Genomic DNA, 16,051 nt, shown 5'->3' on the forward strand with positions numbered 1-16,051 from the left:
GCAAGAGTTATAGCTGGGGGCAGGGAAATTATGATGCGGTGAGGCATGACTTGGGATGTGTGGCTTGGAAAAGTAAGCTTCAAGGCAAGGGCGTAATTGATATGTGGAGCTTGTTCAAGGAGCAACTATTGAGTGTCCTTGATAAGTATGTACCCGTCAGGCAGGGAGGAAAGGGTCGTGTGAGGGAGCCGTGGTTTAATAAGGAATTGGAATCCCTTGTTAAATGGAAGAGGGCGGCCTATGTAGAGATGAGGCGTGAAGGTTCAATTGGGGCGATTGAGAGTTATAAGATAGCCAGGAAGGACCTAAAGAGAGAGCACGGAGGGGACATGAAAGGAGGGGACATGAAAGGTCCTTAGTTGGTAGGATTAGGGAAAATCCTAAGGCTTTCTATAGGTATGTCAGGAATAAAAGAATGACTAGGGTAGGAATAGGTCCAGTCAAGGATAGTAGTGGGAAGTTGCGTGTGGAGGCTGAAGAGATTGGGGAGACACTGAATGAATACTTTTCGTCAGTATTCACTCAGGAACAGGACATTGTTGCCGATGTGAATACTGAGTCACAATTAAGTAGAATGAATGGCTTTGAGGTATGTAGAGAAGAGGTGTTGGAAATTCTGGAAAGGGTGAAAATAGATAAGTCCCTTGGGCCTGATGGCATTTATCCTAGGATTCTCTGGGAAGCAAGGGAGGAGATTGCAGAGCCATTGGCCTTGATTTTTATGTCCTCGTTGTCTACAGGAGTAGTGTCAGAAGATTGGAGGCTAGCAAATGTGGTTCCCTTGTTCAAGAAGGGGAGTAGGGATAACCCTAGTAACTATAGGCCGGTGAGTCTCATTTCTGTTGTGGGCAAAGTCTTAGAGAGAATTGTAAGAGATAGGATTTATGAACATCTGGATAGGAATAATGTGATCAAGGATAGTCAGCATGGTTTTGTGAAGGGCAGGTCGTGCCTCACAAACCTTATTGAATTCTTTGAGAAGGTGACTAAGGAGGTGGACGAGGGGAAAGTGGTAGATGTGGTGTATATGGATTTTAGTAAGGCGTTTGATAAGGTTCCCCATGGTAGACTACTGCAAAAAATACAGAGGTATGGCATTGAGGGTGAGTTGGAGGTTTGGATTAGGAGTTGGCTGGCTGGAAGAAGACAGAGGGTAGTAGTTGATGGCAAAGGTTCATCTTGGAGTGCCGTCACTAGCGGTGTTCCGCAAGGATCTGTTTTGGGACCATTGCTGTTTGTCATTTTTATAAATGACCTGGAGGAGGGGTTAGAAGGTTGGGTGAGCAAGTTTGCGGATGATACGAAAGTCGGAGGAATTGTAGACAGTGAGGAAGGATGTGGCAGGTTACAGCGGGATATAGATAAGCTGCAGAACTGGGCAGAAAGGGGCAAATGGAGTTCAATGTAGCTAACTGTGAGGTGATTTACTTTGGTAAGAGTAACAAAAAGATGGGGTACTGGCTAATGGTCGGATACTTGGTAGTGTGGATGAGCAGAGGGATCTTGGTGTCCATGTACACAGATCTTTGAAAGTTGCCACCCAGGTAAATAGTGCGGTGAAGAAGGCATATGGCGTACTGGCTTTTATTGGTAGAGGAATTGAGTTCTGGAGTCCTGAGGTCATGATGCAGTTGTATAAGACTCTGATGCGGCCACATCTGGGGTATTGTGTGCAGTTTTGGTCGCCATACTATAGGAAGGATGTGGAGGCACTGGAACGGGTGCAGAGGAGGTTTACCAGGATGTTGCCTGGTATGGTAGGAAGATCGTATGAGGAAAGGCTGAGGCACTTGGGGCTGTTTTCATTGGAGAAAAGAAGGTTTAGGGGTGACTTGATAGAGGTGTACAAGATGATTAGGGGTTTAGATAGGGTCGACAGTGAGAATCTTTTTCCACGTATGGAGTCAGCTATTACAAGGGGGCATAGCTTTAACTTAAGGGGGGGTAGGTATAGGACAGATGTTAGGGGTAGGTTCTTTATTCAGCAAGTCGTGAGTTCATGGAATGCCCTGCCAGTAGCAGTGGTGGACTCTCCCTCATTACGGGCATTTAAGCGGGCATTGGATAGGCATATGGAGGATAGTGGGCTAGTGTAGGTTAGGTGGGCTTGGATCGGCGCAACATCGAGTGCCAAAGGGCCTGTACTGCGCTGTATTCTTCTATGTTCTATGTCCTATATGCAAGGCTGCGTTTCAAAGCTAGACTTAAATCCATAGCAATTTCCGATGAATATAGTGCTACTTTTCAAAAAAACCAACTTCAGCTATGTAATCCTTTTTTTTTTATTATTGAATTTTAGGCTGCAAAAATGTAAAACCATTTAAGTTTCCTGCACTCCTGTATCTTATGGCCATACATTCATGCAATTCTTTTCATGTTCTTTAGACTTTAGTGTGTGGCTTGCAAAGAATACCAATCCTTGTGTGGGCGCATACTTGGGACATTGGGCAGCCAACTGGAGAAAAAGATGGCATCAGCTTGCTTAGATAGATGTAAACGACCATATAGCATGACTTGAAAGAGTAGCCTTAATGTCCATACCAATTTTTATCCCTCAATGTCACAACAGGAACAGATTATCTGGTCATCAGCACATTGCTTCTTGTGGAGTTTACTGCTGAAAATTGCTTGTTGAGTTCCCTGAAGTACAGCAATGACTGGACTTGACCTGCACTTTATTGGCTATAAAGCATTCAGTCCATTGGTGATGAAAAATGTGATATAAACACAAATATTTTTTCCCCCCCTACCAAAGTGCATTGACCTCCTGAGCTTGAAGGCACTTGCTGCCTGCTCTAACCAGGTGCCTATTCTGGTGGTTGATCACCAACAATGTGTTAACTTTCAGAGTACAGGAAATACTCCTTTCAATAAAAGGTCTTCTACCAAAAAGGGCTCAACTCAATTCTGCCTTTTAGACAAGTAGAAAGTGTTTTTTCACCACCCTCATCCCACACACTGGATGTCCTGGTGGTCAGTCAGGCAGATGAAGCAAGGCCTTGCAGCACATGCTCAAGCCAAAGGACTACTCACCACAACGGATGCAACCATACTGCCCCAGTTTCCTTCATATTAAGAACAACATGTATTGGTCCCTTCATTTGGGCTTTTAAAAATATATATTTACAGAGAAGGAAGAAACAAGACAAAAATAGCTAACCAACTAATACAAAGTTTTTTCTGCCAAAAGCTCACTGTGGATTTACCTTGAGTTTACTGTAACACTATTTTCACAAGTCGCATGTTCCTCAGACATGTTACAATCATAGCAAGACTAACTGGCAATCAGATCAAACTCTCCCATTATAGAATGACACTGCAGCAGGCAAGATCAAATGCTACATTCCAGACAAACTACAGGGTGTGCTTTCTTCTTCAAAATGGATCAGAAATCTGACTCAACCCACTAGTGTTGGAAGTTGGCACACTCTTAAAATTAGAGATCCAGTCCATCAGGCTGTGCATCACACCCACTTTGTTATGTATCGCTCTTCTTTAGTTTTCACAGGAAGTCAAGTATTTACTACTTCAATTTTTAATTACTCTAAGCTCCTCCGATTTATAATTTTTTTTTATAAACCCTATACATTAAGGCAGGGCCTTTATCCTAACCAGTGAAGTACCTGATGACGATATGCATTTGGTCCCATTCCAATACACTTCTGCAGTGTTCCTATCCTTAGGAAAAGTTAATATACTTCACTCCTCTCCCTCATACTTTTGGTAATACTCTCAAAATTTTTGCTCTTGAATTGCTAATTCACCAGTTGGTGGAAATTGTATACCCAATAAAAAGGAAGTAATTATCATATTGTCTTGTTTCTGATAAATATACATCTTGCTTATATTGTATATAATTAAGGACTCTTTATTGCTAATACAATTATTGCGAATCTCTTACATGTCCTCTTGAGGTATTAACATTTTCAAAAGTAATGCCAGCAGAATTGATAATGGTACTCCAAGTGCATCCAAATCTATTATTTATCTTGCTTTAATACATCTTGGATTTTGTACTTTCTGCAATATTTTGTAAAGTTTTGCAACCCAAATATTGTCCATTTAAAGCTTTGTCTGTACCCTTTTATACCTGCTCCGTGAAATATATAACTAGGTCTATCATCCATTGGAAATAGATAATCTCTTACTTCTTTGCATTGCATTTTAGCTGCACAATTTATTACTCGGTTCACTTCCTCCTAGTCATTTTAAATTTAGTCTGACCAACTACGTTGTTGATTTTTCTGTCATCGTAACCCAGTTCAAACCATTTACACACATATGACAGCACGACTATTAGTTACATCCACAAGATTTTGACAATTCAAAATGCTAGGAATTGCATAACACAATAAGTCAAAAATAGCATCTATATGCAAAGTGCTTTAAGTTAGTAAATTGTTTTAGTGCAGGTTATGAAAGGTATTCATAAATAAGTGATGGATAAATATACTTTCCTAATTCCATTCTTTATGTGCTTACTTTAGAGTTTGTGTTCATAGAGTGCAAAGTTTAGGCTGGCATAGAATGTTACCAACCTGAAAACAAATCTAACTTTTCTGACAAGAATACTGAAAAGCATTTGGAAAATATGACATTTGTACAGCAGCGCCATTAGAAAAAGGCAGCATGCATCTGTTTGGCAGACTCAACTTTGTTTTAAAATAGGCTAAGCATTTGCAGAAGCTATAACCAAAGAAAGTTTCTGAATAGCATGATGGTATCTTGCTGCCTAATCGATACCGTTCAGTTTTTAATTAAGCAATCTTAATTATTTACAATTATTGTCTTTACTTTTACAAATACCTCTTTAATCATTAATGAGCCTAAACACTGAGTTAGTGAATTTTTTAATAATAATGCTACCACAGCAATGATTTTCACTTGCCACTCACATTAAATAGTGCTGTTGGCTGTAAAAAGTGCCTGTAACTTACAGTAGTCATTTTAATAGCAGCAATGGAATTAGTTATAACATGTCATATCCATATTGCTAAGTAGTGGAAAGTTAAATTTACGTTACATGGAGGGCATGAACCTGAAAACGAAGTTTTGGCCTATTTGCATCACTCACCTGTTCAATAACATAAAACGCAAACTCCAAACGTTGGCGTTGTAGCATTGGAATGAGGTGTTTCAACAGGATTGGGAGATGCTCGTGACGATTGCGGAATGGGATCAAAATTGCCACCTGAAATCACAACACTCAGATCAGGTCATCTGCCATATCAGATTTGAGGGGCAAAACTCTGGAGACATGTTCAAAATGTTCAAGCATTCCAAAAATTAGCTACTATCAATGCTGCATAGCATCAGAGAGAGAGTCAGTGTTTCCTACATTACATATTCCATGACGTGACCATACCACAGGCAGAGTTCTGAACAGTTGATTGGTGACAAAGAGCAGGAAGTGCAGGAGTATTCGGGGTGTGTGCCACTCTCAACACAGTAATCGACATTGGATACTACTAGCAGTGACAACCAGGGATTGAACACAGGAGGAAAACAGCAAAGTGTAGAAATTCCACAGTTAGTAGAAGAAACAGAATTTTTGTAACTGTCATGGTATGACCCACATTGTATATTGCCTCTCTTGAATCAGGGTAAGGAACATCATGGAGAAGAGTGCTGATTATACTATTAGGGAAAGGGAGGATTGAGTCAAATTAAGTCATACATTAATACAGTTTTTATTTTTTGAGGGGTGTGAAGGGCACTAACATCCATTGCTCAAACTTTAAAGAAGTTACTGAGCAAGTTAAAAGTAGGACCTCAAAAAAGGTAGAGATCTCTGGTTGAATTGCAATTTCAATTCATGAACGAAAGGCAGAAATAGAAAGATACGGGAAGATCGGAAGATTGTAGTACAACTCGAGACATGGTATGGGGAAATGGGTGAGAGAGATGGGGGAGACGAGCTTCAAATTCTTGGAACATTAAGATGAGATCTGCGGCAAGGGACACCTGCTCAAAAAGGCCAGATCCTTTGAGGTTCAACAGTCGCGGTCCTGTTGAGGTTCAATGTCCGTGGAAAGGTTCACTACTGAAATAACTGGCAAGAGGAGGTGGGTTCCAGAATACAGAAGTAAAAGTGGATTAAAAGATGCCCATGAGTGAGATAGTTGGTTTGTACTAGAAAAGAACCTTGTACCTCACTGAGGAGCCTAGGAAGGGCTCGAAGTAATATGCAGATAGGTTCACAGAGTACACAAAAAGCAAAAATAAGTGGTGAATAAAGTGATACAAACAGGGAATGCAATAAAATTGCAATACTTCTGATTGGTACAGTACCATGACATCCCCAAAGAACAGAATGCCCTGAGGAAGTCGAGAAATTGAAGAGCAAATCTTCAGAGAAATCAGTGATGCATAACAACTATAAAATATTGATATTGGGAAGCATTCATTACCTAAATATCAATTTGGATAATGTTGACATGAAGGAAAATGAAGGGGAAGAATTTGTGACAAGTCATAGAGTCATAGAGATGTACATCATGGAAACAGACCCTTCAGTCCAACCTGTCCACACCGACCAAATATCCCAAACCAATCTAGTCCCACCTGCCAGCACCCGGCCCATATCCCTCCAAACCCTTCCTATTCATATACCCATCCAAATGCCTCTTAAATGCTGCAATTGTACCAGCCTCCACCACATCCTCTGGCAGCTCATTCCATACACGTACCACCCTCTGCGTGAACACGTTGCCCCGTAGGTCTCTTTTATAGCTTTCTCTTCTCACCCTAAACCTATGCCCTCTTGTTCTGGATTCCCCGATCCCAGGGAAAAGACTTTGTCTAATTATCCTACCCATGCCCCTCATAATTTTGTCAACCTCTATAAGGTCACCCCTCAGCCTCCGACACTCCAGGGAAAACAGCCCCAGCCTGTTCAGCTCAAATCCTCCAACCCTGGCAACATCCTTGTAAATCTTTTCTGAACCCTTTCAAGTTTCACAACATCTTTCCAATAGGAAGGAGACCAGAATTGCATGCCTAACCAATGTCCTGTACAGCCACAGCATGATCTCCCAACTCAGGTACCCAATACGCTGACCAATAAAGGAAAGAATACCAAATGCCTTCTTCACTATCCTACCTACCTATGACTCCATTTTCAAGGAGCTATGAACCTGCAATCCAAGGTCTCTTTGTTCAGCAACACTCCCTAGGACCTTACCATTAAGTGTATAAGTCCTGCTAAGATTTGCTTTCCCAAAATGCAGCACCTCGCATTTATCTGAATTAAACTCCATCTGCCACTTCTCAGTCCATTGGCTCATCTGGTCCAGATCCTGTTGTAATCGGAGGTAACCCTCTTCGCTGTCCACTACACCTCCAATTTTGGTGTCATCTGCAAACTTACTAACTGTACCTCTTATGCTCGCATCATTTATGTAAATGACAAAAAGTAAAGGACTCAGTGCCAATCCTTGTTGCACTCCACTGATCACAGGCCTCCAGTCTGAAAAACAACCCTCTACCACCACCCTCGGTCTTCTACCTTTGAGCCAGTTCTGTATCAAAATGGCTAGTTCTCCCTGTATTCCATGAGATCTAACCTTGCTAATCAGTCTCCCATGGCGAACCTTGTCAAACTCCTTATAGTCCATACAGATCACTCCGCCCGCATCAATCCTCTTTGTTACTTCTTCAAAAAACTCAATCAAGTTTGTGAGAAATGATTTCCTATACACAAAGCCATGTTGACTATCCCGAATCAGTCCTTGCCTTTCCAAATACATTTACATCCTGTCCCTCAGGATTCCCTCCAACAACTTGCCCACCACAAAGGTCAGGCTCGCTGGTCTATAGTTCCCTGGCTTGTCTTTACTGCCATTCTTAAACAGTGGCACCACGTTTGCCAACCTCCAGTCTTCTGGCACCTCACCTGTGACTATCGATAATACAAATATCTCAGCAAGAGGCCCAGCAATCACTTTTCTAGCTTCCCACAGAGTTCTCGGGCACACCTGATCAGGTCCTGGGGATTTATCCACCTTTACCCGTTTCAAGACATCCAGCACTTGCTCCTCTGTAATCTGGACATTTTGCAAGATGTCACCATCTATTTCCCTACAGTCTATATCTTCCATATACTTTTCCACAGTAAATGCTGATGCAAAATATTCATTTAGTATCTCCCCCATTTTCTGTGTCTCCACACAAAGGGCCACCTTGCTGATCTTTGAGGGTCCCAATTATCTCCCTAGTTACCTTTTGTCCTTAATATATTTGTAAAATCCCTTTGGATTCTCCTTAATTCTATTTGCCACCGCTATCTCAAGTCCCTTTTTTTCCCTCCTGATTTCCCTCTTAAGATACTCCTACTTCCTTTATACTCTTCTAAGGATTCACTTGATCTATCCTGTCTATAACTGACATATGCTTCCTTCTTTTTCTTAACCAAACCCTCAATTTCTTTAGTCATCCAGCATTCCCTATACTTACTAGCCTTCCCTTTCAGGATGAACTCCTTCATCTCTTATGCTCTTGGTCCAACTAAAAAGGAGATGTTTCTGGATTTGGCACTGGAAAATGAAATGGGCCAAATGCTTTTGGGAGAAGGAGTTTCTCAAGAGAGAACACTAAACAAGGTTTAGATTAGCAACAAAGAGTAAAGTAAACAGAACTTCTAAAAGGAAGAGGGCTAACTTCAATGAGATGAGGGGGAATATAGATAGATGAAAAGGTCACCAAACACTGACAAGTAAAGCAATGGGTGATTGTCGAGGACAGTCTGTGGGTTATAGACTAGATACAGCCAAAGGGTGAACAGTAGGAAGAACTAAAGTCAGGGCTCAATAGATGTCAAGAGAGCAACAACACAGGAATGTATGATTGATGTCACATTAAATCTTGAACTAAGAATAAGGTCAAATTCAAACAGTTGAGAGGGACTGAGAGGAAAAGCAGTTGACTGATAAAGACAGAATGAAAACTGAATTGCAGGCAACAAAAAGAAACTCAAAAGTCTACTGACCTTTAAATACCAAGTGGACAATAAAAGGGTAGGGATATTAAGGATAATGGAAGCAATTTATAATTAGTAGTTGAGGCAATTCTAGAATACTTTAAATTATGGTTTACTAAGGAAAGGAATGGAAAAGAAATAAAAAGTGGAAAAAGGAAGAGAAATGGATTGGGTGCAAATTGCTAGCCAGGGCATACGAGAAAAGGTTGACTCTGCTTCGTGTAAAAATTGCTTGCCTTCCAGGTTCTTAACAGAAGTGAGGATGCAGGGACCAGAAGGGCTTTTCATAACCTTCCAATCTTCCCTAAATATGGAGAATGTGCAGAAGGATTAGAAAGTGGCCAATGGGGAATCCTTGTTCAGGGAAGTATGCAAGGATTACTACACACTGGTATTTAACATCAATAATTGCTAAGTATTAGAAACAAGAAATTCAGGTAAGAGACAACAGGTTGGGTAAGATGAATTAGCACAGCTTTCTAAAGAGGCAGATCATGTTTGACCAATGTAATTGAGAATTTGGTGCTAGCCACTACCTATGTAGATTTTAAAGCATTTGATTAAGTATCACATAAAAGGCTGGTTGGCAAATAAAATTGCAGAAGTGGAGGGTCAGTGTCAGCTTGTATTGAAATTTGTTTAAGGATAGAAATCAATCATAATAATTAGTTATTTTTCAGACTACAGGATGGTAGGTGTTTGTATTCTGAAGGAGCCATGCTGGGACTGTTAATTTTTATCATATCAAAGAAAATATGTGAGGACAACCTTTTTAATGCATTAAATGCACCTGGAACTTACAATCCATCCCGTACCATGAGTGGCAAGTGGAGACTATGAATGATTTCAAAATGAAATTAGATCGATACTTGAGGGAACTAAATCTGCAGGGCTAAAGGCATAAAGTGTGGTGAAGGATCGATTAGATTGCTATGCAGAGAGCTGGCATGAACTCGTGGGCTAAATGGCCTCCTTCTATGGTTAGGCTATTTTTGGTGAAGAAATAATTTAGTCTCACAAGTAACATTATTCCATTGAGTGAGCACAATGTCTACTGTGCAAAACAATGCTTAGATAAAGTGTAAATTTATGAAAGCAAAGACACTTGGCAGAAAATATAGGAGTACAGGCCTTTCAGGGTACTAAAAAAAATTATACAATATTCTTGTCATTAGAACATGTCACAGTTTAGGATTTAAAGGGTGCTTAAATAGCAACCTGCTAGATTTCTTCAACAAAACCTTTTGTTTGAGGTGGTTAACAAATTGTGTGGAAATTAAATTTCAAGAACAATTTTTTTTAACCATTCTTGTGAATTCTTAAACTGAAAAGCAAAATAAACCTTTATAAATTGAACTGCAAAAAGAGTGTTTTTTCTTAATTCTTACATTTCATAAATGAATGAAAGAGCCATAATTCTAACTTACATTTGTCCACCATATATGGATTAGATAAGCTTGATTTATACTGGCAACATTAGTTATATTAATTATCCATCATGCAAATGGTAGGACTTCTCATATGCTTACTGTGATACTGCATTCCTTTCTTAGGAACATCTCTAATAGCAAACATAAATGCAACAGCCACAACTGGTAATTTCACCAATTAAAAAGACTGAGTGAATCAAGTAGGGTTAATCTGGGGAAAGATTTCAATGTCGACGAATTCTGTTTAAAGCCGAATCATTTATTGGCAGCTCTCTTGAACCAGGGGTTAAAGCCCAATAAATAAATGGAGTGGTGAAGCTACATGACAATATAGAACACAAGACAGTAATCAGTATTAACTTCTCAGTAAGAAGTGCATATATCACCACATTTAATATAAAAGGGATCTTCCGTCTATATTGTGCAATTAAAATTGATGCGAAGCACCACTGTCCTAATAATGTTCCATTTATTTGGTGGAAATCAGTGTGAGAATAAAAATGTAAGAAGAACTGTAACATGTGATTCAGCATAGTGGCTTCTCATTTTTCAGCAGTTCCTTGCAGTGCATGACCTTGCCCAATGTGAGTCACTGCTCTCAGACAATACTTTATACCAGCACATCTCTGGTTTATTACTCTTGTATAAAAAAGGGAAAGTCCACATACTGACAGCCAAGTTTAATCCGACACACAGAGAGGCATCACCCGCCATATATTATTATTGGATTGCAATGGGGGCAGAACAGGGAATGTTAGAGAGAGAAACAAAGACTTCAGGTAATATTCCAAAACGAAATACTGCTATAATTTTCAGCAGGAAATATAATGCTCAATTGTCCAATGAAAGTTAGGCTAACCCGTAACTAATTATTAAATATCATTTGTCCTCCATTTTAACTGTATAGTTTAAACATTACATACATATTGAATGGATGACTGTTGCAGAAGTTTTGAGTCAGTATGCTCAGAGACCTCAAAATCAATTTAATTTTCAATGCAATATCTAATACTCTCCATTGTAAAACAGGCACATAAGTATTCAATTCACAATAATTATTTGTGTATAATTAGTTCACAACTTTTAAATATATTAGAAAAATACAAGGAAAATATCATTGTTTTATAACCATATATCGACTTCTTACCTTCCAACGAGGTATGCAATCTCTTGGTTTCCAGTGACCACCAATCTGGATATAAGGATCCTTAGCAAATAATTCCTGGATTTCCTCCAATGAAATTTCAGTCATGTTTACATTAATTGGACCCTCTGTTTGGGAACATCAGAAATGTAAGGTGAAACAGCTCCAAATTGAGTCACTGGTAAAAATTGACCACAGCATCAAGCAATTCTTGAACCAATGACATACTATCACTCAAGGTTACAGCTACAAGCCTAATATTTAACAAGCAAGAGGGAGGGCGAGAGGCAAAGGCGAGAGGCAAAGGCGAGAGGCAAAAGCGAGAGACAAAAGCGAGAGAGAGAGAGACAAAGCAAGCGAGAGAGAGAGAGAGAGAGAAAGCGAGAGAGAGAGAAAGCAAGCGAGAGAGAGAAAGCAAGCAAGAGAGAGAGAAAGCAAGCAAGAGAGAGAGAAAGCAAGAGAGAGAGAGCGAGAGATAAAGCGAGAGAGAGAGAGCGCGCGAGAGAGCGCGCGAGAGAGCGCGCGAGAGAGCGCGCGAGAGAGCGCGCGAGAGAGCGCGCGAGAGAGCGCGAGAGAGCGCGAGAGAGCGCGAGAGAGCGCGAGAGAGCGCGAGAGAGCGCGAGAGCGCGCGAGAGCGCGCGAGAGAGCGCGAGAGCGCGCGAGAGAGCGCGAGAGCGCGCGAGAGAGCGCGAGAGAGCGCGAGAGAGCGCGAGAGCGCGAGAGAGCGCGAGAGAGCGCGAGAGAGCGCGCGAGAGAGCGCGCGAGAGAGCGCGCGAGAGAGCGCGCGAGAGAGCGCGCGAGAGAGCGCGCGAGAGAGCGCGCGAGAGAGCGCGCGAGAGAGCGCGCGAGAAAGCGCGAGAGAGAGCGCGAGAGAGAGCGCGAGAGAGAGCGCGAGAGAGAGCGCGAGAGAGCGCGCGAGAGAGAGCGCGAGAGAGCGCGAGAGAGCGCGAGAGAGCGCGCGAGAGAGCGCGAGAGAGCGCGAGAGAGCGCGAGAGAGCGCGAGAGAGCGCGAGAGCGCGCGAGAGAGCGCGAGAGAGCGCGAGAGCGCGCGAGAGAGCGCGAGAGAGCGCGAGAGAGCGCGAGAGAGCGCGAGAGAGCGCGAGAGCGCGCGAGAGCGCGCGAGAAAGCGCGCGAGAGAGCGCGAGAGAGAGCGCGAGAGAGAGCGCGAGAGAGAGCGCGAGAGAGAGCGCGAGAGAGAGCGCGAGAGAGAGCGCGAGAGAGAGCGCGAGAGAGAGCGCGAGAGAGCGCGCGAGAGAGAGCGCGAGAGAGCGCGAGAGAGCGCGAGAGAGCGCGCGAGAGAGCGCGAGAGAGCGCGAGAGAGCGCGCGAGAGAGCGCGAGAGAGAGCGCGAGAGAGAGCGCGAGAGAGAGCGCGAGAGAGAGCGCGAGAGAGCGCGAGAGAGCGCGAGAGAGCGCGAGAGAGCGCGCGAGAGCGCGCGAGAGAGCGCGCGAGAGAGCGCGCGAGAGAGCGCGCGAGAAAGCGCGAGAGAGAGCGCGAGAGAGAGCGCGAGAGAGCGCGAGAGAGAGCGCGAGAGAGCGCGAGAGAGCGCGAGAGAGCGCGCGAGAGAGCGCGAGAGAGCGCGAGAGAGCGCGCGAGAGAGCGCGAGAGAGCGCGAGAGAGCGCGAGAGCGCGCGAGAGAGCGCGAGAGCGCGCGAGAGCGCGCGAGAGAGCGCGAGAGAGCGCGAGAGAGCGCGAGAGCGCGCGAGAGCGCGCGAGAGCGCGCGAGAAAGCGCGCGAGAGAGCGCGAGAGAGAGCGCGAGAGAGAGCGCGAGAGAGAGCGCGAGAGAGAGCGCGAGAGAGAGCGCGAGAGAGAGCGAGAGAGAGCGCGAGAGAGCGCGAGAGAGAGAGCGAGAGAGCGCGCGAGAGAGCGCGAGAGAGCGCGAGAGAGCGCGAGAGAGCGCGAGAGAGCGCGAGAGAGAGCGCGAGAGAGCGCGAGAGAGAGCGCGAGAGAGAGCGCGAGAGAGAGCGCGAGAGAGAGCGCGAGAGAGAGCGCGAGAGAGAGCGCGCGAGAGAGCGCGCGAGAGAGCGCGCGAGAGAGCGCGCGAGAGAGCGCGCGAGAGAGCGCGCGAGAGAGCGCGCGAGAAAGCGCGAGAGAGAGCGCGAGAGAGAGCGCGAGAGAGAGCGCGAGAGAGAGCGCGAGAGAGAGCGCGAGAGAGAGCGCGAGAGAGCGCGCGAGAGAGAGCGCGAGAGAGCGCGAGAGAGCGCGAGAGAGCGCGAGAGAGCGCGCGAGAGAGCGCGCGAGAGAGCGCGCGAGAGAGCGCGAGAGAGAGCGCGAGAGAGAGCGCGAGAGAGAGCGCGAGAGAGAGCGCGAGAGAGAGCGCGAGAGAGAGCGCGAGAGAGAGCGCGAGAGAGAGCGAGAGAGAGCGCGAGAGAGCGCGAGAGAGCGCGAGAGAGAGCGAGAGAGCGCGCGAGAGAGCGCGAGAGAGCGCGAGAGAGCGCGAGAGAGCGCGAGAGAGCGCGAGAGAGCGCGAGAGAGCGCGAGAGAGCGCGCGAGAGAGAGCGCGAGAGAGAGCGCGAGAGAGAGCGCGAGAGAGAGCGCGAGAGAGAGCGCGAGAGAGAGGGCGAGAGAGAGGGCGAGAGAGAGGGCGAGAGAGGGGGCGAGAGAGGGCGAGAGAGGGCGAGAGAGGGCGAGAGAGGGCGAGAGAGGGCGAGAGAGGGCGAGAGAGCGCGAGAGAGCGCGAGAGAGAGAGAGCGCGAGAGCGAGAGAGCGCGAGAGAGAGCGCGAGAGAGAGCGCGAGAGAGAGCGAGCGCGAGAGAGCGCGAGAGAGAGAGAGCGCGAGAGCGAGAGAGCGCGAGAGAGAGCGCGAGAGAGAGCGCGAGAGAGAGCGCGAGAGAGAGCGCGAGAGAGAGCGCGAGAGAGAGCGCGAGAGAGAGCGCGAGAGAGAGCGCGAGAGAGAGCGCGAGAGAGAGCGCGAGAGAGAGCGCGAGAGAGAGCGCGAGAGAGAGCGCGCGAGAGAGCGCGCGAGAGAGCGCGAGCGCGCGAGAGAGAGCGCGAGAGACAGCGCGAGAGAGCGCGAGAGAGAGCGCGAGAGAGAGCGCGAGAGAGAGCGCGAGAGAGAGCGCGAGAGAGAGCGAGAGCGCGAGAGAGCGAGAGCGCGCGAGAGAGCGAGAGCGCGCGAGAGAGCGAGAGCGCGCGAGAGAGCGAGAGCGCGCGAGAGAGCGAGAGCGCGCGAGAGAGCGAGAGCGCGCGAGAGCGCGCGAGAGAGCGCGAGAGAGCGAGAGACAGCGAGAGACAGCGAGAGACAGCGCGAGAGAGAGCGCGAGAGAGCGCGAGAGAGCGAGAGAGAGCGAGAGAGAGCGAGAGAGAGCGAGAGAGAGCGAGAGAGAGCGAGCGAGCGAGAGCGCGAGAGAGAGCGAGAGAGAGAGCGCGAGAGAGAGCGCGAGAGAGAGCGCGAGAGAGAGCGCGAGAGCGAGAGAGCGAGAGCGCGAGAGAGCGAGAGAGCGCGAGAGCGCGAGAGCGCGAGAGCGCGAGAGCGCGAGAGAGCGCGAGAGCGAGAGTGCGAGAGAGAGCGCGAGAGAGAGCGCGAGAGAGAGCGCGAGAGAGCGCGAGAGAGCGAGAGAGAGCGCGAGAGAGCGAGAGAGAGCGAGAGAGAGCGAGAGAGAGCGAGAGAGCGAGAGCGCGAGAGAGCGCGAGAGAGCGAGAGCGCGAGAGAGAGCGCGAGAGAGCGCGAGAGAGCGCGAGAGAGCGCGAGAGAGCGAGAGCGCGAGAGAGCGAGAGAGAGCGAGAGAGCGAGAGAGAGCGAGAGAGCGAGAGCGCGCGAGAGCGCGCGAGAGAGCGCGAGAGAGCGCGAGAGAGCGCGAGAGAGCGCGAGAGAGCGCGAGAGAGCGCGAGAGAGAGCGAGAGAGAGCGAGAGAGAGCGAGAGAGAGCGAGAGAGAGCGAGAGAGCGCGAGAGAGCGCGAGAGAGCGCGAGAGAGCGCGAGAGAGCGCGAGAGAGCGCGAGAGAGCGCGAGAGAGCGCGAGAGAGCGCGAGAGAGCGCGAGAGCGAGAGAGCGCGAGAGAGCGCGAGAGAGAGCGAGAGAGAGAGCGCGAGAGAGAGCGCGAGAGAGAGCGCGCGAGAGAGCGCGCGAGAGAGCGCGAGAGAGCGCGAGAGAGCGCGAGAGAGCGCGAGAGAGCGCGAGAGAGCGCGAGAGAGAGCGAGAGAGCGCGAGAGAGCGCGAGAGAGCGCGAGAGAGCGCGCGAGAGCGCGAGAGAGCGCGAGAGAGCGCGAGAGAGCGCGAGAGAGCGCGAGAGAGCGCGAGAGAGCGCGAGAGAGAGCGAGAGAGCGCGAGAGAGCGCGAGAGAGAGCGAGAGAGAGCGAGAGAGAGCGCGAGAGAGCGCGAGAGAGCGAGAGAGAGCGCGAGAGAGCGCGAGAGAGCGCGAGAGCGAGAGAGCGCGAGAGAGCGCGAGAGCGAGAGAGCGAGAGAGCGCGAGAGAGAGTGAGAGAGCGCGAGAGAGCGAGAGAGAGCGCGAGAGAGAGCGCGAGAGTGAGAGCGAGAGAGCGAGAGCGCGAGAGAGAGCGC

At 47.2% G+C, this 16,051-nt stretch overlaps 1 protein-coding gene across 3 annotated transcripts in view; it reads right to left on the bottom strand.

The window, feature by feature from the left end:
* LOC122560075 (beta-1,4-galactosyltransferase 5-like) overlaps positions 1-16,051 on the bottom strand; it is a 113,092-nt gene that overhangs the window by 19,281 nt on the left and 77,760 nt on the right. For all 3 annotated transcript variants that reach the window (XM_087994925.1, XM_087994924.1, XM_043710287.2), the window contains 2 exons: positions 11,555-11,679; positions 5,075-5,191 (listed from right to left, as the gene is read on the bottom strand). In XM_087994925.1, coding sequence (XP_087851051.1) covers positions 5,075-5,191; positions 11,555-11,679 — 242 coding nt within the window. The remainder of the gene's footprint in view (positions 1-5,074; positions 5,192-11,554; positions 11,680-16,051) is intronic.

This window comes from Chiloscyllium plagiosum, unplaced genomic scaffold (genome assembly GCF_037043375.1).
Source record: "Chiloscyllium plagiosum isolate Xiang-an unplaced genomic scaffold, Cpla_swu_hap1 HiC_scaffold_15, whole genome shotgun sequence".
Lineage (NCBI taxonomy): Eukaryota > Metazoa > Chordata > Chondrichthyes > Orectolobiformes > Hemiscylliidae > Chiloscyllium > Chiloscyllium plagiosum.